The sequence below is a fragment of the Tasmannia lanceolata genome, unplaced genomic scaffold (assembly GCF_043159265.1).
Source record: "Tasmannia lanceolata isolate RefF3 unplaced genomic scaffold, GAP_Taslan_0.1 ptg000018l, whole genome shotgun sequence".
Classification (NCBI taxonomy): domain Eukaryota; kingdom Viridiplantae; phylum Streptophyta; class Magnoliopsida; order Canellales; family Winteraceae; genus Tasmannia; species Tasmannia lanceolata.
Genome location: NW_027518695.1, coordinates 3,763,872 through 3,789,344, shown reverse-complemented (window position 1 = coordinate 3,789,344; position 25,473 = coordinate 3,763,872). Strand labels below are relative to the sequence as shown.

The 25,473-nt window shown below is 36.7% G+C and overlaps 2 protein-coding genes across 4 annotated transcripts; one reads left to right on the top strand and one right to left on the bottom strand.

Moving 5' to 3' along the window:
- Positions 1-1,917: 1,917 nt before the first annotated feature.
- On the bottom strand, positions 1,918-9,659 carry ASP5 (aspartate aminotransferase 5). Of its 3 annotated transcripts, none has more exons than XM_077360312.1 (12): positions 9,478-9,659; positions 9,217-9,310; positions 9,038-9,124; positions 4,749-4,943; positions 4,535-4,573; positions 4,342-4,431; positions 4,114-4,222; positions 3,917-4,026; positions 3,111-3,254; positions 2,872-3,038; positions 2,497-2,761; positions 1,918-2,266 (listed from the first exon to the last, which is right to left on the bottom strand). In XM_077360312.1, exons 2-12 carry the CDS (start codon positions 9,268-9,270, stop codon positions 2,135-2,137), a joined length of 1,392 nt encoding a protein of 463 aa, XP_077216427.1. In that variant the 5' UTR covers positions 9,271-9,310; positions 9,478-9,659; the 3' UTR covers positions 1,918-2,134. The 3 variants fall into 3 exon arrangements, with proteins under 3 accessions (XP_077216427.1, XP_077216428.1, XP_077216430.1); XM_077360313.1 differs by having other exon boundaries at positions 9,217-9,311; positions 9,481-9,659; XM_077360315.1 differs by having other exon boundaries at positions 9,217-9,311; positions 9,495-9,659.
- Positions 9,660-12,948: 3,289 nt separating this feature from the next.
- On the top strand, positions 12,949-24,083 carry LOC143850691 (nuclear/nucleolar GTPase 2-like). Its single transcript, XM_077359915.1, has 12 exons — positions 12,949-13,111; positions 15,435-15,678; positions 16,465-16,598; positions 16,836-16,965; positions 18,429-18,589; positions 18,858-18,959; positions 19,076-19,180; positions 19,271-19,399; positions 20,441-20,581; positions 21,191-21,291; positions 22,890-22,947; positions 23,649-24,083. Exons 2-12 carry the CDS (start codon positions 15,444-15,446, stop codon positions 23,958-23,960), a joined length of 1,608 nt encoding a protein of 535 aa, XP_077216030.1. The 5' UTR covers positions 12,949-13,111; positions 15,435-15,443; the 3' UTR covers positions 23,961-24,083.
- The last annotated feature ends 1,390 nt before the right edge of the window (positions 24,084-25,473 follow it).

Here is a 25,473-nt window from a genome sequence, read left to right as displayed (position 1 = left end):
TGTGCTTGTGATGTGGCACTCCCTCTTGCTTGTATTTATGTAGTAGCAATTCAATGAAAAGAGAGGGAGAAGATAATTTTACAGCAAAGGAAACTTTGTAGGAGAGTCATGGTTCCTCTCGAATCAAGCCATTAGGAGATCCAGTTGCCTCGAATCAACCTCTCACCCCTCTTTTCTATTTTATTTTTGTTTAATTCTGTTACGGCCAATTAGGCACGTAACAGCTTTACTCCATTGTAATCATTCTTGTTCACTTGGAGAGAGAGAGAGAGCCAAGTCTTGAGCCTTTATCCTCCTCACAATCTTTCTCTCATCTCCTTCGTCTTCTCTTTCAGCAAACATCCATTAAATCTAACGAAGGTGGACAATTTTGGTGGCCACAAGTGGGCTTACCCAGTGTCCCTAGGGGCCTGCACGCACTTGATAACATCTAAATCGGTTGGGATTACTATTTCCTAGATAAATTCTTACTGACTAATAAAAAAGCTCTTTTAGTTTCCATTTGTATTTTATAAATATTTGTGACCAGGGGTTGAGCCTCTAGCTCAATTGGTAAAGACTGTTCTTTCACCTTGAGGTCAGGGGTTCGATCTCAGCTTACTTATAAAAAAAATATGTGTGACCCAATAGAGACAAATGGCAGTGAACCCCGCCTTTCTACTAGACAAATGACCCCTGCAAGATCCGAATCAAAGCTCCAGAGTAGACTGGGAACGTCAACTGCCAAAGAAAATCCTTACCCTCAACCTTTTTCCATAAAGTGTTACATATGTAATGAGCCTAGATATATAGATCCAACCAATGTCCAAAGAGGTGGTCAGTGGATCTAGTTGATAATGAAGGATTAGAACATTAAGAAGAAGGAAGCCTATAGGCAGGAGATGATGAGGTGACCTATGGAAATCATGGTGACTTTATCTGAGATCAACCGGTCTTCATTTCCAGAAAATAATTATACATGCCAAAGCAAGAGGAAGATAAGAAACGACATAACGTCTTCATATCAAACCTTGTCCTTTCTATTTTAATTGGCTGCTAAGAGCTTTTTGGGAACTGTAATAAATTTTTTGTGTAGGTGAGATGGGATTGAACCTCCGAGTCCTCGGGGTTAGAACATTGTCTATACTATATACCAATTGAGCCAAGGCTCAACCCCAATTCATAGCTTTTGAGAGTGGACTAAATAATAAAAGACAAGGTGAGTTTAGCGCAGTAGCAAAATATGGCAGTTCGAATATTAGTAGCCTATTCTTTTCTAATTAGAAACCGTATTTATTTTAAAATAAAAAATAGAATCAGGAGTTTCAGTTTCTATTTCCATGTGGTATTTTCTCATTTTTGGGTATAAACCATGGTTTTAAATTTCGGTGGAGACCGACACCGAAACCACCCAAAACCGAAATGGTCATTTATTTCGGCCAAAATTTCGGTTTTCCTGAAATTTGACCCAAAAAATTTGTTTTTTTTATAATTAATTTAATATTTCACCGAAATTTCGAAATTTCAAGGTCCGAAACCGGTACCGAAAACGAAATTTTAAACCTTGGTATAAACACGGTTATTTTCACGAGGGGGTAATTTCATGACATTTAAAAACCCTTCTCAAAACAAAAACACAACATTTTATATTCTCACTTTTTGTTTTCATGACAATAATTCTTTCTCGAGCTTCTTCCTTCTTTCCCCTCCTAAACAAAAGCCCTATTTACGTACGAGGTAAGTAGGACCTACGATACTCGACTCAAATGTAGGATTCGAGATGGCTAGAAGTATATTTTGAGGCCATTAGTGGGCATTATGGGAAGTAAAAATTGGAAGAACGAGGCTGAAATGGGAAGAAGCGCATGTATGTAATATCTACCAGGAAAATAATAGCGCATGTATGTAATATCTACCAGGAAAATAGTAGTAGCCATAGACATGCAAGGCTATCATTATTGATTCCAACTTCCAATTTAAAATATTTTGAACAATAACTCAATTGACAAACATTAAAGTTCTCTACACTGAATAGTTAGCTATTAATGGAGACCCAAAATGCTCTTCAAATATAATGTTCTAAGAAACTGGAAAACCATAAAAAAATTCCAGCATAGCCACCATGAAAGAAAATTAACTCAAGATAAGCCCTTTTCTAACTTACATTATGGAAAGAATCAATGATGGCGTGCGCCAGGTATTCGCATTTGGACAAAGATAACCCAGCCAAGGATATTCTACCGTCTTTTGTCATGTATATGTGCCATTTATTCGTCATATTGTCGCTCTGGTCAGAAAATGAAAATACCCACATCAAAATTTTGATTGTACAAGGGGTGCAATTCAGGTCAATTTTTTGGAATTCGGGTTGAGCGTTTACCATAAAATCAGGTCACGTACAGGTTTATTCCACTTCATTTTCTTAACAGAAGCTCAACCCGACCCGAACCAAGTTGCACCTCTATTTACAAGCAACACAGTATGAACAATACTAGCAAGTTCAGAAAAACAAGTTACCTGTGCTTTGTTCAATCCTGTAAAAGAAAACATGCCAATCTGTCTAAGGATAAACGACCAATCCTTCTCGCTTTTATCATACTCAGAGAGGTTGTCAAAGAGTCTCTGTCTAACATTCTTTATACGTCCAGCCATTAATTCCATCTCTTCTTTCCATTCATTGAAAAGAGTTGGATCTCCAACAACATTGGCAACAATTCTAGCCCCATGAATAGGAGGGTTTGAATACATCGGTCGAGCAAGCCTTTTTAGCTGGCTCTTAACCCTGCATAGGAAAGCATGCATATTAAATTCTACACCAAGAAAACTTGCCCAAAGTCGACTCATGTAGTATATGCAGAACTCAATAAACAACATGTGAATTTTGATTCACACCTCACTGCTGAATCTGAGGATGAGCAGACAACATTGATAGCTCCAATCCTTTCTGAATATAACCCTAAATTTTTACTGTAGGACTGAGCAACCAAAAGCTCCAAACCACGTGCAACAAATAACCTGACGGATGAAGCATCTGCATCAAGGCTTCCACTAGCGAATCCCTACAGCGTATTTATAAGTTCAGGCACGCATGAAATTGCAAGCAACTAGTATCTAACTACTAACTGCCTTACCTGGTAAGCAACATCAAAAAAAGGGATGTGGTTCTTTTCTTGAATAACATCAGCAATTTTCTCCCACTGTTCAGGAGTTGGGTCAATGCCAGTTGGGTTATGAGCGCATCCATGAAGCAAAACAAAAGATCCATCTGGTGCTGCCTGAAAAATGAAATAATTATTCAGAACCTGGAAAATCCTTCTGAACTTGAATTCTATTTGGCAATCATAAGTTCATAACTACAAAATAGAAGATGATAATGGAATGAAAAATTAATTGGCGTTAAAGGTAAAATCAAAAGCTTTGGAGCTCACTAGTAATCCTTCTACATAAGTCAGGGATTTTTTTATTTTTCTGGGGACATTATCAAAATGTGGCTAAGCTTCAAAAGTCAGACAGCACAGAGCCTGGGGAGTTTTGGGAAATTTGAATGTTGTGATTTAATACATGGGAAGAAAATATTCACATGTCTAGATTGGAAGCGGGGAAATGGTGAAGGAAAGGCCAGCAGCATCAAGAAGGGTAAGCAGAAATTCTGGAACCCACGGCATTACCAATTTATATTCAGACGGTATGGGAAGAAAATACATTCACATGTCTCAAATTTACTAATTTTTTTTAACTAAATTTCAGACACATCATGACATGTCACAAATTTAGTAACTTATTTCGGTAATCTGAAGCTTCTTCATATCTTTGCTCATTCTGGATAACAAAAGATCATCAGAAAAAATAAGGTGCAAACACTAGTTCATAAACAAAAATCATTCAAGTTTTAAATTGCTGCTTTAACTAAGCCACCAGGTGATGATGTCCACAATACCTTTATGTCCGAGATCATTCCATCAAAATCTAAGCCAACTGTTCTAGGATCATAATATCGATATTCCGACCAAGGAACCCTGGCATCATTGAAAATGTTCTTGTGGTTACCTATTCAACAAAGAAAATTACAAAAGATGTCAGTAACTTTGAGATGAGTCAAGCGTAAACACACTCAGGCAGCGGCCACACACACACCCCATGTTGGAGATGATATCAGAGCTTTTGCATCAGGAAAATATCTTTGTATAAATGCTGCAGCAAGGCGAAGAGACCCAGTCCCTGAAAGACCTTGAACAGTCGCGACCTGAGAAAGAGTGAAAGTCAAGGCTCATAAATAAACAGTTAAAGAAGAAAATAACCTATTATTCTTCTTGTTCTTTTTCAAATGTCAAGCACACACACCAAAAAAAAGATCTGCCATACCCGTCCTTCCTGGATAACAGCATTTTCTGGTCCAAACAACAAGTCCGCGGTAACCTTATTGAATGCAGCCAATCCTTCAATTGGGAGATACTGCAACAGTGAAAATGGTTAGTGATTTTAAAGGTCAAATATAAACTATGAGTGAGAGGATTGACAAACATGGAATCCCACTTGATTGAACATTTAAAATTACCTCTTTGTTATCTCCTTTCTCCAGCATAAGATTTTCTGCCTAGAGAACAAAAGTAATTCAAATTATATTTAATATCAATTCGTTAACCAAAGAGAAGCAATGATCTTGTTGGATGTAAGGATTTCTAATATAAATGGAAATTCGTGGTTTGGAGGTCACCTTGAAGAAAATACCATAACTAAGATTTTAATTGTTAGAAGATGTAAATGAGGACCTTTTTAACCACATTAAGCACGTAAGGTTGGAGTTCTTCTGTACGGTAGGCTCCAACACCAAGGTTGAGCTTCATATCACTTGTGTCTGCTTTGAATGCTTCAGAAACTCCAAGAATTGGATCTGGAGGGGCCATTGTCACGGCTTCAAAGCGAGAAACATTAACTGCAACGGCCATGGTTATTCGACCAGAAGACTGCAAAATCCCAAATAAATGAACCTCAGATCCACAAGCAAAAAAGGTTATACATGACAATCTCAAATAACCACACCCTTTTACTAAGTTACCTATCACTGGTATTAGAATAATAACAGAAGGTCACAAACCTCCAACCGCACCCTTCCGTATATGCTTTAATTCAAAGCAAATCATTGAAAGATAACAACAATGGGATTTTTTATTTTTTTATTTTTTTTTACAACAATGGGATTTTAAGCAACTCTTCTTCAGTTTCTTGTTATTTATTGGTCTAAGAACATTACTGGAATATCATAAAAAAGTATTCACTTCATTCCAGTTTTCTGTAGAGTTTTGAAATTACAAAGCTTTTATTGAAGAGATATTGAAGAACAGGTCCTGTAAATCCCACAGGAAAGATCATTTTCACTCCTAATAAATTAAGGGGAGCGATAAATCGACTCCCAAATATCTTAAATCGACTCCCCATGTGTCTTTCTTGCTCCTCTTTCTCTCTCTAACCTAGAGGAGAGAGAAAGACACATGGGGAGTCGATTTAAGATATTTGGAAGTCGATTTATCACTGCCCTAAATTAATCAATCATGAGTCAAATTGGGCCACCTCAATTGTTTCAACAGACTCATGCTTAGTTATTTGTCACAAAATGAAAAGAAATTGGTGAAAAACAACAAAATATCAACATTTTTAATTTCATTATGGTGTTCCATAGTCATTAAAAGACGAAAATTTTCATTTATGTTTCTTTCTCAAGTTTTTCATGTAGCGATCCCAGGCTTTGATCCAACTTATAAATGAAAATAATGAAATAAAACAATATTTTTAAGTTTTTTTTTATAACAACTTGCACATATTTGCATAAACTAGCAACATTTTTAAAATTATAATCCAGTCACTAAAGAAACAAGAGAAATGTAAACCAAATGGGAATCATAAAAATGTTTCCAACAATTATCACATTATTCATATCTGTGACCTTTATTTTTTTCCCTTTCCTTTTTTTTGACTTAACACAATACCACTCAATTATTAGGAAGGGTAATAATAGTATGGCTTGCTCGAGCAAACAGAAACCATGGCTCACTATTTCTCTGTACATGTAGGCACATCTGTAAAGGATGAGACCTTGATCTGATAAGCCATCACATGGAATGGCCATAGCCCCAAAGTTACAATAATTGGACAATCATAGCTATCCAACCATTGGAATTTCCGCTCATTGAATATGTATCACTGCTAATTTCTTGCTCAACATTTCTCTAACAGTTCAATTTCTGTGTTTTTTGGTTATGGCCAGTTCATCAATCAAGGGTCCCAACTACCAAACTGTGTATTCTTTGCACAATGGAGATGAAAGATTCGCAGGAATAATCCTGTCCATGGAGCCTGTCTAGGTCTATAGATAAGATACATGAGATGGTAGGGGGTATGAGATTTTCTTCACTCATATTCCAAGGAGCGCTAACAACTTCCCTGATAGACTAGCCAAAACTGGAATGAGTAGATCGTAGATGTATTCAGGGCTTCTATGGCCCCATGGTTTGCCTTTGTAATTCTGCTGCTTTTCAATCAAGTTGTGTTATATTTGTTAAAAATAGAAAGGGATGGCAAGCCAAAGCTTTCTTCTTGGGCAAGCCATCCAGCTAATCTCATTGAGAAGAGATCGAAATTTCCTGGCTCAAAAAGACCAAGGTGAGCGTTAAAATCTGTGAGCATCCACTATTACATGCCTTGTTACAATACGATTTCTTAAGTGACAAACTTAAGATACGTTGGGGTGATGAAAAGTGACAAACTTTATAAAAGATGATTTCCTTTGTGCTTTTGGTTTTAATAGGTGAGGTAGCTTTTATTGAATGAAAAGCAATACAGCATTTAACAATCCTAATGCGGATTTTGGTGGTAGATTGGAAATCAAACAAAGAAATCAAGAGAAAATAAAGAAGAGTAATTGCAAGAAAAATAATGAGGTAAGACATCTCAATTCTTCAATTCTCTAAAAATATCAATAGAGCAATAGAAAATCCTTCTAAACATAATGTATACTCTCTAATAAAACTCTAAAACGGATTTTATAGTCAGATTTCCCTGCACTGCAATATTTCTCCGAATAGGAGAGTTCGGAAGGTGCCTGCTCCGGAATGAGTTATTGCTTTTAGGCGGACAGTGTGCCCCAATAAAATTCTTACAGTTGATCATCTGCATCGACATGGCAAAATTATCGTCAACTGTGGCCCATTTGTTCCTTCAATGAAGTTTCATCCAGGAGATCTGAAACGTTATCTTCTTATTTGGAATAAATTGGGTTCATCTTGGTCATTGCTGAGCTGTTTGATTCATATATATTCACACCTTGGCCTGCAAGGAACAGAGTTCTTCGGAGTTCATTTCTTTATGCTTCGCTATGACTTGCATGGAGGGAAAGAAACAAAAGAATTTTCAAAGGAAAAAAAAAGGTTCATATTATAAAGTGACAAATATTTTTGGCGGTGGTGAGATAGGCAGAGGTCATTCCTATTTTTAGAGTTCCTGAGCCCACCATCTGTTATTCTTGGGAGTCTTCCTCAGAGTACAGATGTCGCGATTAGGTGTGTTTATTCGGAGTCAATTGGCATTGCTAATTAAAGTTAGGCGAAGATTCGTGCTTTGCTCATGGGAATCGGACTTATAGATCAGGAGTTGTTAGACTCTCTTATCGTGGACGGGGACTCCCTTAATAGCGGAGTGAGCTATCATTGGAGATTTGTTGATGGTATTGAGGAGAGCTTACACATGATTGCGACTCATGACATTGTTTTTCAGCATGTTCTATGAACAGCAAACAACGATGAGAACCAGCTTTATCGTGTTCTCAAATATCAACAAGGTTTATTGTGTCGTCATTGGTGATTCACTTGTCTCATATAAGGATAAGAAAAGGGAGATGGTTATGTTTTTCCTTTATTTGAAAGGGTATGCCATGTCTACTATGTGGAATACAAAAGTTCTTCTACACGGCCTACTTCAGGATCTAGGATTTCGTTTGGTGCCTAAGCCTCTTTATGTGGACAGAATGCATAGTAGCAAGACTGTAAATTAAATCAAGGACAAATCATATTTACACATCATATCTGAACTACATCTAGTGAATCTGTTCGAAGGGTGTGCTTCATCAGCTACACTTACTCTTGAATGGGCATGGACCGCCAGCACCAATTTGAGTGGACATTGTAAATAGAGATTAGTCAGTGTAATTTTTTGCACTTAAGTAACTTCTTTATTCATCACAGATTATCCTTTATGGGGAAGAATAGTAATTGCATATAAGCTCAGGGGTATTCTTGTAGTTATTGAAGTATAAATGATTAAATAACACCAACTCTAACAGATTAAGTTTTTGGAGCAATTGGTTGTTTCAATCATGCAGACTCATTTGGACTTTACCCCTTCCAAATCGCAACGGAATTGCTCCACTAGTGAATTTGTTCAAAGGGTGTGCTTCATCACCTACACTTACTCTTGAATGGACATCGATCGCCAGCATCAGTTTGACGGGGCATTGTAAATAGAGATTAGTCAGTGTAATATTCTGTACTTAAGCAACTTCTTTATTCATCACAGATTATCATCTCTGGGGTAGCATAGTAATTGCATATACGCTCAGGGGTATTCGTGAAGTTGTTAAAGTATAAATGATCAAATAGCACCAACTCTGACAGCTTAAGCTTTTGGAGTAATTGGTTGTTTCAATCATGCAGCCTCATTTGGATTTTACCCGCTTCCAAATCGCAACTAACTTGCTCCACTACTTTATGGTCTTTTAATCAACCCCAAATAAAGCTGGCTTCCTTAAAATTACCAATTCATTAATTTCTCATACTTAGAAAAGATAATATTTTCAAAAAAATTGCATGACTTTCTCATCTTACAAATATAATCGTGTATCTATTGTGCTTGATAGCATTAATAATAATCATTTTCAATGCTTATTTCTACTCATCTTTTCTGGAATCCTAACACGAGCCAGAACCTGGTAAAAAATTCAAATTCAATCAACAGAGACAGTACTTTGATCGAACAGAGTCACATGTCCAGTAAAGATCTATTATATTACCTTTAAATTGAGAAAAGGATTTCCTTTCTTCTTTCCAGAGATATGTCTGATACCAGAACTACTTGGATTTACCTTCGATATACTTGCCTTTTCAAGATCCAAAAAAACAAAGAGAAATAAAATCATCACCTTCTATAAACAAAATTAAAGCAACAAAGAAAGAAAAAAAAAAGATTTACCTTGCAATTGTCAGATAGAGAGGCAGACGCGAGAGAAATCATCGTCGAGGCCATAATGAAATTTGATAAGATAGGTACTCCTGACTCCTGAGTCCTGAGAGTGAAAAAAAATCAGAAATTGAACGCAAAACCCTAGATCTTGGATTCCAAAAAAAAAAAATGTTGAGATTTGATCGAAAACAAAATCGAACGATGAAAGAAGCTAAAAACAGATCAAATTTTTGGAGAAAATTGGGAAATTCAGAAGCGAAAAGAACTCACCGAGAGAGAGAGAGAGAGAGAGAGAGAGAGAGGAGAGAGAATTTGAAGAGAGAATCTTGTTTTTTGTTTTTTGTTTTGTTTCGGAACGGAGCTTACAAGGAAGACGAAGAAGAAGATGAAATGTGTGAAGCGATAAAATCAATGTGGAGGCCTTATATTTCTCTGGCGAGAAAGAGCGGCTGATGCGGAACTTTTCTGTTTCAATACCTTTTTTAACACTGGCACTACTATAGTTTTATAATTGCACTAACTCACCTTGTCCTTTCATTTTCGGGGTTTTTGCAAATGAAGTCTTCTACTTTGCTTTATCTGCAAAAATAGGCTTCTAGTTCCACAATTTGCAAATAGAGTCATCACTTTTGCGTTGATTTGGCAAATCAGGTCATGCGGACTCATGCCATCAATTTATGACCAAAATACCCCTTGTTGAATTTTATTTTATTTTTTTTACTCTTTAACAACGCCCAAAATGTCATTAGTAATTACATCAAAAAGATGAAATTATCTTTTAAAAAGACCAGAATACTCATGATGCTGACGGATATGTTTTGATAGGGCAGGTCACACCAAGTCAACTCAAACTCATGCATCCGGGCCCACCAGTTTGCCTTATGTTTTTATGGCGTAGAACCCATTTATAGGGTCGGGTTCACAATTTTACAGCATATGTTGGGTAGGTCCCACGATCTCAATCCTCTTATCTATAGAGGTTTCCATAATAAGCAGTTTCTGTTTAGATCGGTGGCTAGGATCATCCTGTGGAAATGATATTTTGGGGCGAAACTTATTTACTATGTGGCCCGTCAAAAGGACGGTTTGGATCATCATATGGTGTAGGCCGTACGGTTCATTTTGTAAAAACATGGGTGGGGCCTACCGAATGTAGAGGAGAAGTGAGGCGGATTTTATCCTAGATTGGGGTGGCGGGAATATCACTTCTCTTCTCTTAATTATAGAACCATCTGATTAGTTCTTAAGGTTGTTGCCAGTAGAGTAGTATAAAATAAAGGGAAAAATACACTTAGACCCCAGTGGTTTATGGCACATTCAACTTAACCCCTAATGTTTAAAAAGTTACAAACACTACCAAAAACACAGTGGACCCACATTGGTTGGATGATCCAAAGCGTTCATTTGATGGGCCTTGACATAGATAGGGTGTGCCCAAAAAATCAGCTCCATAGGATCATCCTAACCCTTCAATCTGTGGATGAACCGTCAACTAAGGGGGTCTACCTTACACAAATTGAAACCACAAGGGGTCTACTTGTAACTTTTTAAACATTAGGGGTTATGTTGATTGTGTCAGAAACCATAGGGGATCTAAGTGTATTTTTCCCTAAAATAAAAGGAAAATTACACAAGCCCCTTATGTTAATAGAGGAAATGAGGTATGTGTAGCTGCACAAACCATAGTGGGGCCATATTTTTTGGGGGATCCAAAGCATTCATTTGGAAGGCCCTTCCATGGATAGGGTGTGTACAAAAAATCAGCCATTTAGGATCATTCTAACCCTGCCAAAAAATGTGACCCCCAGTATGACTTGTGAGCCATGCACATATAGCTTATCTGTGCAGCTGCACATACTTCATTTCCTCATGTTAAAATTATACACAAACATAGTATGGATTTGCTAGGCAATTTGACGGTATGCCATTTTGCCGCCCACGTTTGCAGAGAGCAGCCATCCGGTAAAAAGTGAGCCTTTCCTCTGCAAAAGTGAGCCATTGGCTTTCCGTAAAGTTGCCTAGCTAATCACTAATTAGTAAAATCACCATTTGTTTAGAGTGCTGCTATGAAATCCCAGAGTGGGACCAAGAGTGTAACCAAACAAATTCCTCTAGGCCACATCGCATAGGAGGGTAGTTTTGTCATTCTAATAAAAAAACCAAAATACAGGAACAAAGATAGCTAACATGTGAAAAGGGCTATTTGTTAGTCATGATGTACCCCTCAAAACCCAAACACAAGGTTGGAGTAGGTTTTTTTTTTTTTCCATCTTTCTATTTTGTTTTTTATAACACAGAACTTAAAGGGGGGATATATAACCATAACCGGGTCAACCTGACCATAATTGGGAAACTGGGTCGGGTTCGAGTTGAGGTATTAATTTTTCGGGTTGAGAGTCAGGTTGGGCCGGGTTGACGATTTAGAGATTTGGGTTGGGTTAGGGTTGGCTTCAACCCGAACCAAGTTGCACCCTTACCCTAATACCAATGCTTTTTTTACTAACAAAATCATCCCTCCCTACAATTTATTCAAGTGCAAAGGAAGGGAAGGAGGATGCATGGAAGATTGATCCAAACCGTTCCTTTGTTGCGCCCCAACTTAAATTTTCTGTGCACGGCTTTAGAAAGAGTGAAACTGTCTAATATTAGTTTGGAAACCATATTAGTTTCATATCAAAATATATCCTAAAATGATCTCCAACCCGATCCATATTGAAAGTTTTGCTAGGGTTGTTTGCTAACCCATGGACAATTCATACCACTCAGTTATCTCACATGCCTCTCTTTTTTAGGCCTGCCAATGGACTCCATTCAGATTGGATCAAACGGTTGGTCCCACTAGTTTTCTTTATGTGGTAGGATTCGAGGCCTTTATGCATGAAATAGATCATCAATTTCGAAAGAAACAAATAACACTTTTTTTGTGGAAACGAGTGACGGAGCGATCTATCGGAATGATTATTGGGGCACGACCTATTTACATTGTGGCCCAACAAATGGACGGTTTGGATCATCCTATGGACTGGACAATACCGTACGTTTTGAAAAATACGGGTCTATACTTCCACACATCTATGAAATGTCTACACGTGAATAGAATATGGAACCCCAAAATTGGTGTAATTAAGGCTCCGTTTGGATTGCAGAAATTTCATGGAAAAGTTTGTAAATGAAAAATATTTATAAAATATCCTACTTTTATATGCGAGAAAAAAGATAACTTGAACCAACCCATTTAATTTTTATGTACACAGGCTTGATGATATCCCTCGAAATTAACCAAATTTGGGGGTCTCTTGATTTTGGGGCCACGCATACCATTCCCTCCTGAAACTAACCTTTGGAATTGCTAATTTTCTGTAAGACTACCCAACTAATTGAAAATGTTGATGGTGTAATACATTTGGCAGAGAGCTGACCAGACAACCTTCAAGAGTGTTGTTGGATTGTTTTCTAATTAGATCTATAGCAAGGGGCTTCCACTTACACTTGATAGGCTCATCCACCATCAGTTAGTCAATGGTCTAATCTTATGAGTAGATGAGCACTTGAGCATGTGTGAGACTGTCCCCTGTAAACACACAGGTCACTCAAAGGTTGTACACTGTTAATCAAACAAAGGGAAAAATGAATTCTTAGATAATACAATACCAGACAAACAGGGGACAGAAATAATTCTAGGTTAGAGAAAATTATCAACAACCAATTGATAAAACCAACTTAGGATAAGCTATTCGTGACAACAATAGTTCGGGACAAGGGCTTGTTCTCGAGAAAACCTATCCTGAAATCAAACAGGCCCAAACAAAACTTGACGAAGCCCTAGACTATCATCTCTCCATCTCTTCGTGCTAGGGTTTCTGTAAAACCAACATACTCTCGTCTTCCTCCTCGCAAAAACCAGGTATGCTCTCTCTCTCTCTTTCTCTCTCTCTCTCTCTCTCTCTCTCTCTCTCTCTCTCTTTCGCCTCTCTCTCTCTCTCTCTCTCTCTCTTCTCTCTCTCTCTCTCTCTCTCTCTCTCTCTCTCTCTCTCTCTCTTTCGCCTCTCTTTCTCTCTCCCTCTCTCTCTCCCTCTCTCTCTCTCTCCCTCTCTCTATGCCAGAATCGTGCAGAAATTACGGGCAAACTTTCTGCAATCTTCTTATAATAAATAGAGGTTTCTGGTCTATGGAGTTCCTACAAGCATTTTTTTTGCAGTTGCGTGTGTTACCGAAAGCTTTCTGACTTTCTGAGTTTTAGGGGCCATTTGGATACAAGGGTTTATAATTCAGGATGGTAAAAACCTGGATTTTACAAGCTAAGACCTGTATTTTATAAGCCAAAATGCAGATTTTAAAGCTAAAACCTTGATTTTACAATACTGAATATGCACAATTGAGGTTTTAGCTTATAAAATCCAGGTTTTAGCTTGTAAAATCCAAGACTTTACAACCCTCGATTATAAAATCCTTGTATCCAAACTGCCCCTAGGTTCTGAGTTTCTGAGTTTCTGAGTTTGGGTGGTTTATTAGTTACTGCAAGCATTTCGTGTGTTTCTTTAAACTTGGGTTTCTGCAAGTCTTCGGGTAGGTTTCCTGTGGGTGGGGAAATATCATTTGTATTTCGTGGGATTTTTGGGGGTTTTCTTTGCAATATTTTGGGTTTTTTTATTGGGATCTTTGGTTGTTTTGGTTGGGATTGAATGATCCACACAATCAATCTATGGGTCCTAATTATGTATTGTCTATGATATTAAAATCATGCTCATTATAATTCTCACAATCCGCCTTTGCACAAATGTATACTAGAAAAAGAAATAGTCAAGGTCCACATCTAAGATGCTAAACTTCATTTTGATTCAATAGCTAGAATTGTTTGATTATTGGGATTTTTTATATAGCGGCCACTACATTGTCAATCATGATAATTTATCCCTACAACAACATGTGCGGTATTGATATGTCATTGCTCCACTTTAAATTGGTATGTCCCAAAATTCTCCTCTATCAGACAACCATGGCTTCCCTTATAGAAGTGTCACACCATTGTCTTATAGAAGTGCCACACCATTGTCACAAATTTGCAATCCTTGTTTCCTTCAACTAAACCCTACTGTTTTTTTTTAAAAATTTTCTCTTTCTTTGAAATCCCAACCTTGCCATGAGATTTACCAAATTAATTCTATTCCCATTATTTCATTTTCTTCTTTCGAAGTTGCAACCGTAGATTATTTTTTTGAGGTTCTGTTTCTTTCTACGTAACATGGGGATAAAACAAATTTTATGCCCGACCCAAACTAAGGGTCCTCTCTCTCGACGTAAAATGAAAGTTCACACCCTCTTCCCCCTTAAACAACTCGGACTTTGCGGACAATGGCTACTAAATTTTTATGCCCGATTTGAGTGTAAGATTTTCCAACATAAAATTGTGGTCGAGCTCCCCCAACTTACCCCTCTTCTCGAAATCAAAGTATCTTTCATGGAAATGACAAAAAATGATTTATCTTGAAAAATGGCAAAATACCGATATCTCATGGAAAACTACCAAAGTATCCCTATCTCATATAAAACAGCCAAAATACTCCTATCCCATTTAAAATGTTAATGGAAAATGATAAAAATACCCATTTCTCCTGGTAAATTAGAAAAATACCCTATCTCATAGAAAATGGCGAAAATACACCTGTCTCATGGATAATGAAAAAATACTGACAACTATTGAAATAACAATAATTCTATAGATGCGCATATTTTCTTGTGCCTCTCAAAGCTATTGGAAAAACTACTGATATCTCATGGAAAATGATCGAATTACCCTCTCAAAGAAAATGACAAAATCCCATATCTCATGAAAAATGACAAAAAGTATCCTTATCTCATAAAATCACCAAAAATACCCCTACATCATAGAAAGTTATAAAGCATGGAAAATGAGATAAGGGTATTTTTGGAACTTGATACTAATCCTTCGATATATTTGGTATAAAATGTACAGCTGAGAAAGTTTAAACATTTATGGGGTAAAATTTGTGGTGAAAGAAATATCATAAAAAGTTTATGTCTCACTTTACGCCTGATTTTACTACTCACGAAGAAACAACCGAAAAATAATTTTAGGGTAAAAATTTATTCTGGAAAATCTTACCTCCGTAAATCTTATCGGTGTAAATTTTATTGTGACTATTTTACATTGAAAGAAATGGATTCTAACTGTTGAACTAATGATTTTTCATTTTAATTTTTATCAGGTTAGAGAGATGGTGAAGCCTCAAAAGAAGGAGAAGAAGGTCAATGTGTCTGGAAGGCCGAAACATTCGCTCGATGCCAACCGCAGTAATAGCAACAAGGACACAAGGAGTGCCGCTACGGTGCGGCGTCTCAAGATGTACAACACTCGCCCGAAACGAGACAAAAAAGGAAAAATCATGAGACATGAATTGCAGTCGAAGGAGCTCCCATCAACACGGATCCAACCCGATCGGCGCTGGTTCGGTATATCAAGATAACACCCCCCCCTTCTCTCTCTCTCTCTCACTCACTTTATAAAATTCATGGAAATAAATTGTGTAGAAAGATGAGTTTGTTCCCTTTATAAGTTACTCTTCCTTTTTAATTAGTATTCTGGAACTGATATTGACACTCCTTTGTTTTGATTTTGGCCCCCCTCTATTTTTGAACTTCTATGTAGCATTCGTCTAAAGTGATGTCTTGTGTTGTGGCGCATTTGTATGTAAAACTAAATTGCAATTTGGGCCTTTTTAGATTGTAGCTTATATCCTTTTTAGCAGCCTATATGTGTAAATCACTGCTTAAAAGCTGATTAAGTCATCATTCAGTTTCCCAAGTCAATTTGATTTTTACGATTTTACCCATCAAGTTAATAAAAATTTCTTTTGCCTTGCCCATTAAATAAAAATCCTCGCCATGCCAATGACTAACTTGCATGAGTATCTTGGGTGGGTTATTGTCCATGTAAGAGTTTTAAATATGGAATAAACTGCAATCTGTAAAGGCTAAAAGTGCTCCCAGATTCCAATTTGGGTCTACACCCAAATGCATCGTTAACATGTCATTGAAGTATCTTGGCAACCTTGGTTGAGTTATTGTCTTGTAAAAGTTTTTACATATGGAATAAACCACACCCTGAAAAGGCTAAAATTGCACCCAACATTGCAATCTGGGTCTACACTCTACACGCAAATGGATCCTTAATTTGCCATTGATGTATCTTCACTTGTTGACTTTGTTATTTGTATATGTCATTTTCGAGTATTGAAGGTAATACCCGAGTCGTAGGCCAGAAAGAGCTCGAGTTTTTCCGTGAAGAGCTCCAAAATCGGCTGTCCAGCAACTACAATGTCATCCTCAAGGAGAAGAAACTGCCCATGTCCTTATTAAATGATCACCAGAAGGTATATGTTTTCTCCATGCGAGTCAAATTCATTTTTGTTTCATTTTATAAGTCCCGCATTTTTCCATTGGTTTGTGAAATTGTCTTCCATGGCAATTGAAGTAGAGTATTTCACTGTTCACTTCTGGATATCTCATGTGATTTTTTCATGAAAATGTTGGCTGATACATGATCCTAGCTATTCATTAACAGAGACAGTTATTTCATTTTGCTGATCTCCCTCTCTCTCTCTCTCCAGCAAGCTAGGGCACATCTTCTAGATACAGAGCCATTTGAGGATGCTTTTGGACCAAAGAAGAAAAGAAAGCGTCCAAAGCTTTTGGCATGTGATTATGAATCGTTACTCAAGAAAGTTGATGGGTCGCAAGGTATTGTAACCATTTACTTATTATATCTGTTAATGTTCATGAACCAGATCCCAGAAATTGCTTTTTTAATTTGCATTTTTGGCTCCACCCGGTCTGTGACAAATTAGCTGATCTTTTAATAAATTGAACTTTGGACTTGATAGGTGGAGCATTACCACAACTAGTTGACCCTGCTATGTTCAAATTGGAACAGTGCATTTTTTAATATTAGTAAAATTATTTATTTATTTATTTGATTTTGAACATTGGAGTTATTTTTCTGGGATGAGGTCATAATTCTTAGGTATTCTATGTCAATATTTTGCAATTGAATCAAATTGTAAAGTCTACGAGGGCCAGATAGAATTAAATTTCTTTTTAAAAGATTTAATAAGTTTAACAAAAAAAAAAAGATCTGTAAACAAGTAGGATGGCTAAATCTGCCATATCACAACTTTCACTTCAATTTGTAATATATGACATTCCATTTCTTTATTTTTTCGTCTTGCATTCTTCTTGCTGTACTGCATAAATAAGAAACAAGGTATATGACTAGGTTTGTGCAGAAGCACCGGTTGTATTTTACTAACAATTGTAATATCTCCATAATGATTCACACCAATATCCAAGGTCCCATTGATTCTCTTTGTCCCCTTCAATTATTAAATTTCCATTCAATGATGATGTGGAAATTCGAAGGAGACATAGGAGGGCCTGCTTGTCTGCTTCATTTGAATCGTGTTCACCAGGTGCCCGGAGTATGTCTTTGAGGCCATGCCACTTGAATCACGAAAGACAACCCCAACTCCTGTTCGCCATGGTCTGCCTTTAGAATTGTGGGGGTGGTTCTCATTTATGTTTTGGAGTAGACTGTGATCTTTTTTCCCAAATGATGTTCCTCCAACTCCCTAAGATTTATTGACTTGGATGCAAATGTGTGTACCTCAGAAAGCCCAAAAGGGTTTTTTTATTATTTAAGTTGGTTTTATGTGCCATCTTAAATGGGAATTGACCAAAGGGGGGGCCCTTTACAACCTTTTCTGCAAGGGCACTTGTGAATCTACCATTCCTCACACACACACACACACACACACACACACACACAGAGAGAGAGAGAGTTTACCCAACTAAAAAAGTACAGAAGAACTACATCAATATTATATTAATATTTCTTGGTGTCTCCTCACAAGCCCACACCTTTTTTTTTTGAAAATAGCTCTTGATGACTTATCTAACAAGCAAAGGAAGTCCTTTGGATCCATCGGACCGTCTGTGCCCATTGACACCCTTAATCACACAGAATATTATTGTTTTTAAGAAATATAATTAATGTAATAGTGTAAAAGATACATTTAGCTATGTCCAACACATGTTTAAAACATGTGTAATCAGCATACGGGTGTTCTTGAAATTTTGTTATCCTTGTTGCATCCGTTAACTATGATGGTTTATATAGTTTACAATTTTTTCTTTTCAATTTTTAGATGCATTTGAACAAAAGTCTGCTTCCAAACTCTCTGTGGAAGGAAGTGAAGAAGATGGTTTTAGAGATCTGGTTAGGCACACAATGTTTGAAAAAGGGCAGAGCAAGCGTATCTGGGGTGAACTCTACAAAGTTGTTGACTCTTCAGATGTAGTTGTACAGGTCGTTACTCTTTACTTATGATGTCCAATCCATGAAATATTTATTGCTAAATCTTATCAGTTTGTTGATATATTTCCTAAACACTTCCTCCTATACGCCTATGTATCGCCTTTCACACAACGTTTAAAATTTCGGTTTGGTTTCTGTTTCGGACATACCCGAAATCCGAAATTTCAACCGAAATTTAAAACCATGCTTTCACATAGTTATAAGTAATTTAAGGAGCCAGTTTGAACAGTTAGAGCTTGTTGTTTTCATTCAATTGTAGGTGTTGGATGCTAGGGATCCCCAAGGTACCAGATGTTATCATTTAGAGAAGCATTTGAAGCAGCACTGCACGCACAAGCATTTGGTTTTTTTGCTAAACAAGGTTTGTTATCTGTAGGCATATTGCCATTTTATTACCTATTTATATAGATTTTTTGTTTGTTGTTCCCTATGTTCCTTACTAAGCTACATGGTATATCTGATGCCTTTCTTTCTTAGTGTGATTTGGTTCCAGCTTGGGCTACAAAAGGGTGGTTGCGCCTGCTATCTCGAGAATATCCTACTCTAGCATTTCATGCCAGCGTTAATAAATCTTTCGGCAAGGTAAGTCTCTAAATTACCTATCGGTTGGGGCCTCCATGTGTTATTCCTATTTCTTAGATGTTTTTTTCATTTTTATTTGTTGTTTCTCAGGGTTCCCTTCTTTCAGTACTGAGGCAGTTTGCCCGTTTGAAAAGTGATAAACAAGCAATATCTGTGGGATTTGTTGGGTATCCGAATGTTGGAAAATCATCAGTTATCAACACATTGCGCACGAAGAATGTAACTATACCCTTTCACTTTAAATGATGTTGTTGAATTTCTTTTAGTTACTTTATTAAGTTTTGTTGGTGATGAAATATGGCATATGAATTTGGCCTGATGAGCAAGAGGAATCTTGAAACTCATTTTTAGTTATCTATATTTATTAAAACTGATATCCGTGGGATTCATTGGGTATCTGACGTTGTGAAAAACCATCAGTTATCATCACATTGCACTTGAGTAACCTAACATTCCTGTCACTTGATATACAAATATTATTGGATTTATTTTAGTTTGTTACTTGAGTTATGTTGGTGATGAAATATGGTTTGTGAAAGTGGTTTGATAACCAAAAGGAAAATTGAAACATGTTTACTTCCTATATGCCGAGCCATCAAAGTTCAACTTCATGGCACTTATAGTGGTGTCTTTATATAGGAATTACTCTAGTCTGCCTATTCGTGCCCTGCAAATAAAGCAACCACATGCTGCAAAAAATCACCCGCATCAACCTCCTTAAATGACTTAAATGGCAATGCCCACTCTGCTACCTAGTTATAGACAGCCCTCATTGCTGCCATGCTTCTGTTCCGTCCATTCAAAATTTTGTTGTTCCGTCCATTGAAAGTTTTGGTTAATGGTTACCATCATTGTGGTATGATGTTTTCATGTATCTTTAATCCTTTTGAGAATTAGTAGATAACTTCATCCATGCTTTTTTGGTGAAAATAAAATTAAATGTCCATGGTCTAGGTTTCTTTTCATTTAAGGCTTTGATTTAAACTGCCTGAGAGCATCTTTAAATGTTCCTATGACTTGCTAGTGCATCCTTATTTACTAGTGAATTATTGATGTGAAATCTAAATGTGAGGGATTTAGTTAACACTAATTGCTAGAATGCTTGGTACAGATTGTTTTCTCTCTATATGATCTCAAAACTCATGATAATTAAATATCAGTCACCCTTATTTTTCCATATTTTATAGGTCAGTACTGCTTTTTATTATGCAGGAAATTCTGCTTACTAATTTGGCTTTCTTTCACCTTTTTTTTTTCAAGGTGTGCAAAGTGGCTCCAATTCCAGGGGAGACTAAGGTGTGGCAATACATTGCACTCACGAAGCGAATATTTTTGATTGACTGTCCTGGAGTTGTTTACCATAACAGTGACTCTGAGACAGATATTGTCCTTAAGGGTGTGGTAGGTACTTGCTGCTTCCACTTTTGTAAAATTTGCTTTGAACCGTTATTGTACTTGTAAATTATTTTTTATAGTTTATTTATGTTCTCATTTATGTAACTTGCACATGTTTGTCACCATCAGATACAAATATGGGAGTTGACTTCAAGTTGATACATCCACATGTTATATTTACTATTCATATATAAAAAATAAAATGTAAGGAAAATACAAACTGTTCCTAAAGAAAATACAATGAGGGTAGTTTTTGGTGCACAAAATGTTCATAAAGAAAAAAAATGAGAGCAGTTTTTGATGCACTAGGACATATGTTTTAGCACTATGGGTTGGAACGGCTAAAAACATTTACATTCTTTACATTTCAAACCCTGATTGTTGTGAAGTTCTAATTTCTATCCTGATTGTTGTGAAGTTCTAATTTGTAAAAACTTTTAATAGCATATCTCTAAAAAAAATATCTTTTGTAAATTTATAGATTCACCTTTACTACTTTCAGAAAAGGTGTTACATCTTATAGATTGGGAAATAAGATTGTGTTCTTGAATATATGCCTCCAAACTCCAAAGCGTTTAATAATCTGTTCACATGCTGCTTGGGCTTCATGATTAGGTACGCGTTGCGAACTTAGAAGATGCCTCTGAACACATTGGAGAAGTTCTGAAGCGTGTGAAGAAGGAGCATCTGAAGAGAGCATACAAAATTCAAGATTGGTATGATCTCATATTTTCCAGTCTCTTTAATCTCTCTATGTTGCACACTTGTCATGCTATTTGCTAATATGGTTTAAGATCTCATTATCATCTTAATCAAGAGCTATCCTAGAAATCTTCCAAATTTGAACTTGTTAATGCTGATGTGTCTCTGTAGCTTTAGCAAGATTTTTTTTTGGATGCCTGGTCTTTTGTTTCCCAAATTGAACACTGGTTTCCAACAGAACAGTAGATTTGTGACCTTGGATGGGCCATCATCATGGTGGGTGCAAGATTTTGTAGCTTTCCTTGAAGCCGGCATATTCGATTTTGCAAGATCACCTTGAGATGATATTAGGAAATATGCAAACTTTTTCAAGAAATTCTCGTAATGTGGCAATAAAAAAGTGTTCAATCTGTCTTCAAAACTGCTTGTTTAGAGGGCTTTCGAAACAATTCATTGACTAGGGCATTTTATTTCCTGCCAAGTTTATGAAAGGTGGAACATGGAGCTTTTTCTGGTTTATTATGTTTCTTTTTCTTTTTCCATTGATTGGGAAAGCTATTTAGTAATTTTAAACATTTTTGAAGCCCCTCTCTCCAACTGTTCAGAAGTTGAATGCTTATCATCCTGAAAAAAAACCTAATTCACTGTCTTAAGCATTGTTTGAGTGATATAGATCCATTACTCCCCATAATTTGTTTAATTTTTTACTCTTTTCTACATATTTCAATTTCTTTAAATAACAGAATTTTTTCATCGACTTGCCTGGACGTGGAATTTTTTACTTTTTTTCGAAAAAGGCAACCATTCCCAACCCCCGACTGATTTCAAGTACTTAATCAATAGCTGAATTTTGTAACATGTGGTATCCCTTCAATAAATCATTTTCAATTTTGTTACAAATCCTGTCACTTGCGTACATTAAGGGGCCGTTTGGATACGCGGATTTTAGAATCCGGGATTTCTTCAAAATTGTAGCTAAGAGACGAGAAGAAGTGGACCAGCCATCGTTTTTGACTCGTTTTTGACTTCTCGCTCTTCTCTCCGTCAGCAAGAGAGTAGCAGGTCCTCCTATATTTCCAGGTTTTTGAAATCTCAGGATGCGGGAGAGATTTCTAAAACCTGGTTTTCTTACTTAAAATCCAAGAAATGCTGGCAGGACAGCACGCAACAGCTTGATCATGAACCCTCTTTTACACTGTTTTCAAACTAAAAACCTGGATTCAATCCGCGTATCCAAACGGCCCCTAAAGTTTTTTAATTTGGGAACTTCAGGCTCTTCTCTTCTTAACTGAGAGGCATCAAGCTTTTGATTTACTTGACTGTATATAACATAGTACCATTTTTCTGTTTGTTCTTAAGGTATTAAGTCTTCAGAAATTACATGTTTTTACCATTCAAAAAAAAAAAAACAACATGTTTTTGGATGGAACTTATGCTGGTCGAATCAATTTTAATTGTTGTTCGCAATTGAATGAAGCTTTTGTTTATGATGCCACTAACTATGGAATCTCATGATTCCTTGTTGCTTAGGATCATAAAAATAGCTTTCTGTTTTCTGTTGATGATCCAGATTTATGCCACTGTGGCAACTTTCTCTTGCTGCTATTTGCAGGGTTGATGACAATGACTTTCTTGTTCAGCTATGCAAATTATCAGGCAAGCTTTTGAAGGTATGCTTCCATTATATGGGCTTCTGCAATTATACAGAACAGAGTTTGAAAATTGGATTGTGTTCATAAAAAAACATGCCCATGTCGACTTGACTTCAAGTTGAGTTTCGGGAGTAAATTCATTTTTAATTTTTTATAGAATCTGAAAAAAGACTTGGGTCAAGTGCTTGAAATACTCAAGTACTCCAAAGACTTGAGCATCTTGATTAGTTTATTGAGAAACTAGAAAGGACAGACTACATCATAAGCTTTTCAAACACCGAAAAGTCAATTGATTAATCGCTGCTTTTTTTTTTCTTTTAAAATGGGAGATTAATCGCTGCTTTTAGCAAGTTAACTCAGGTTTGGGCCCTTATTTACTATTAACCAAGTTTTAAGTTTTTCAACCATGATAAGGAGGACAACTAAGTTCATGGAATCCGTGGGCCATCTTGATCAATGTCGAAACTCGAAACTTGATAGAACTTGATGAGCCACAATTAACTCATATATATGGAGTTCAAGGACTATGGGTCTTCCGCTGTATTGATTTTTTTCTTATAAGATTGACCTTGATATCTACGACTACTCATTCTTTTAAGGTTGTGCTGAGTTTAATATAACCATTTGTTCTCTATCAATCACCTCCAGTAAAATATAGTACCTAAATGTTTGAAATTTTTTGCTTCTTTTTTCTATTTTTTGGGGTTTTTCTCTTTCAGGGCGGGGAACCTGATTTGATGACTGCGGCAAAAATGGTCCTCCATGACTGGCAGAGAGGTCGAATTCCCTTTTTTGTCCCTCCGCCAAAACAAGAAGACAACCTGCCTGAAAATTCCGCCGCTTCAGAAGCAAATGAAGATCAACCACTGAGCAGTGACCGGGCTTCTGCAGCTATGAAAGCCATTGCAAATGTTATATCATCTCAGCAGCTAAAACATGTACCCGTTCAGAGAGACCTTTTCCAAGGTGATGAGTTAAAAGGTGAGTTAGATGGCGAGTCACCGGAGCAGCATCCAGCAACTGTTAAATGATACTAACTATAGTTATAGTTAATCAAAAGAGGGAAAACAATTGTTGTGAGTGATCTCACTTTTTGAATGTGTTGAGATTAGTCTTTAAGCTTCTTCATGTATGAGATTGTACATGTTAGGCCTCCTCTCTTGCCCAAAATGTCTACTTTTTGTTTGGCTACTAATAACCACTTTGTGGGCCCTGCTTTAGGTTCACAATGTAGGCTGTAAACAACAGACAAAGATGGAGAACCACAGTAGCATTTCCATATTGAGATGAAGCAATCCAACTATCGCTATTAAGATTGAATCCTAACGGTCCCTTTTGGGCCCCACATGGGACAGATGTATTGATTAAATACAATAAAAAGGTGCTTCTGTGCAAGCTCAGTGTTTATGCATCAAAATAAAACGAATCGAACACAATCAGTCTTGGACTTGCAATCGGTTCTCAAAATCCATACAAACAGGGCACAGGAAGCAGTCCTCGTTTAAATGACTGATGAAAGTTTCATGTACCCGCAAATCATGAAGGGGTTAAGGGCCTCGCAGACGTTTTTTAAAGGTAAATGAAAATGATATATTCACTCAGAGCCCCGCTTATAAAGTGCCATTAGCAAAACATAGGAGTGAGGATATATTTCTCTCTTCAAAACTCTACGAAAAAAAAGCCTAAAAAAGAGGGTATGTGGCAGACTTTTAAGGCTTTTTTTTTGACTCAATTCATGTTAAAGGGGTGTGAATTATCCTACAAGGGGTTCGAATTTATCGTCACCCAAATGCTATGTGACAATCACCATCATTGTGAATGAGGACAAAATAAAAAAAATAAAGTGGGACCCACATTTTTTGGGCGATCCAAACCGTTCATTTGTTGGGCCCTGATGCAGATAGTGCACTCAGAAAATCTTCTCCACAGGATGATCCTAACCCTTAAATTTGTGGAGGTTTAAAATGGACGGCACAATATAGGAACCTTCCTGGGATCGTAGGGTTAAGATCTTCCTATGGAAAGATTTTCTGGGCACCCCTTATATATGCCAAGGCCCAACAAATGAACGGTTTGGATCACCCAAAAAATGTGGGCCCCACTGTATTTTTGGGCTGCACGTGCATGCACTAGTTCAAGAACACACCTCCACTTCAACAAAATAGAACACCAATTTTAAGCACGCAACTCAATTGATGCACCTCATACGAAATAGACCAAAGGCTGAAAATGAAAGTGAAAAAACAATGTAATTTTGAAAAGGTAAGAAATGATGAGAAGAAGGCAACTCGTCACTTTTTTTTAAAAAAAAATTGGTTTTACTCGGTGCTTTGCTCTTCTCTTTTCTATCTTACTTGAACAGTGATAGTGGTGATTAAATTTGTTTGAAAACTTTATCATTTAAATTAGAGTATTTTGCCATTGAATTACATGAAAGTCATTAAAAAAATTATAAAAATGGAATTTCCAATCATTTCAAAATTTTCTTCAAATCTTTTGGTATTTTCATTTGCTATTTATTTTTTCTCTTAATCCCATATTAAA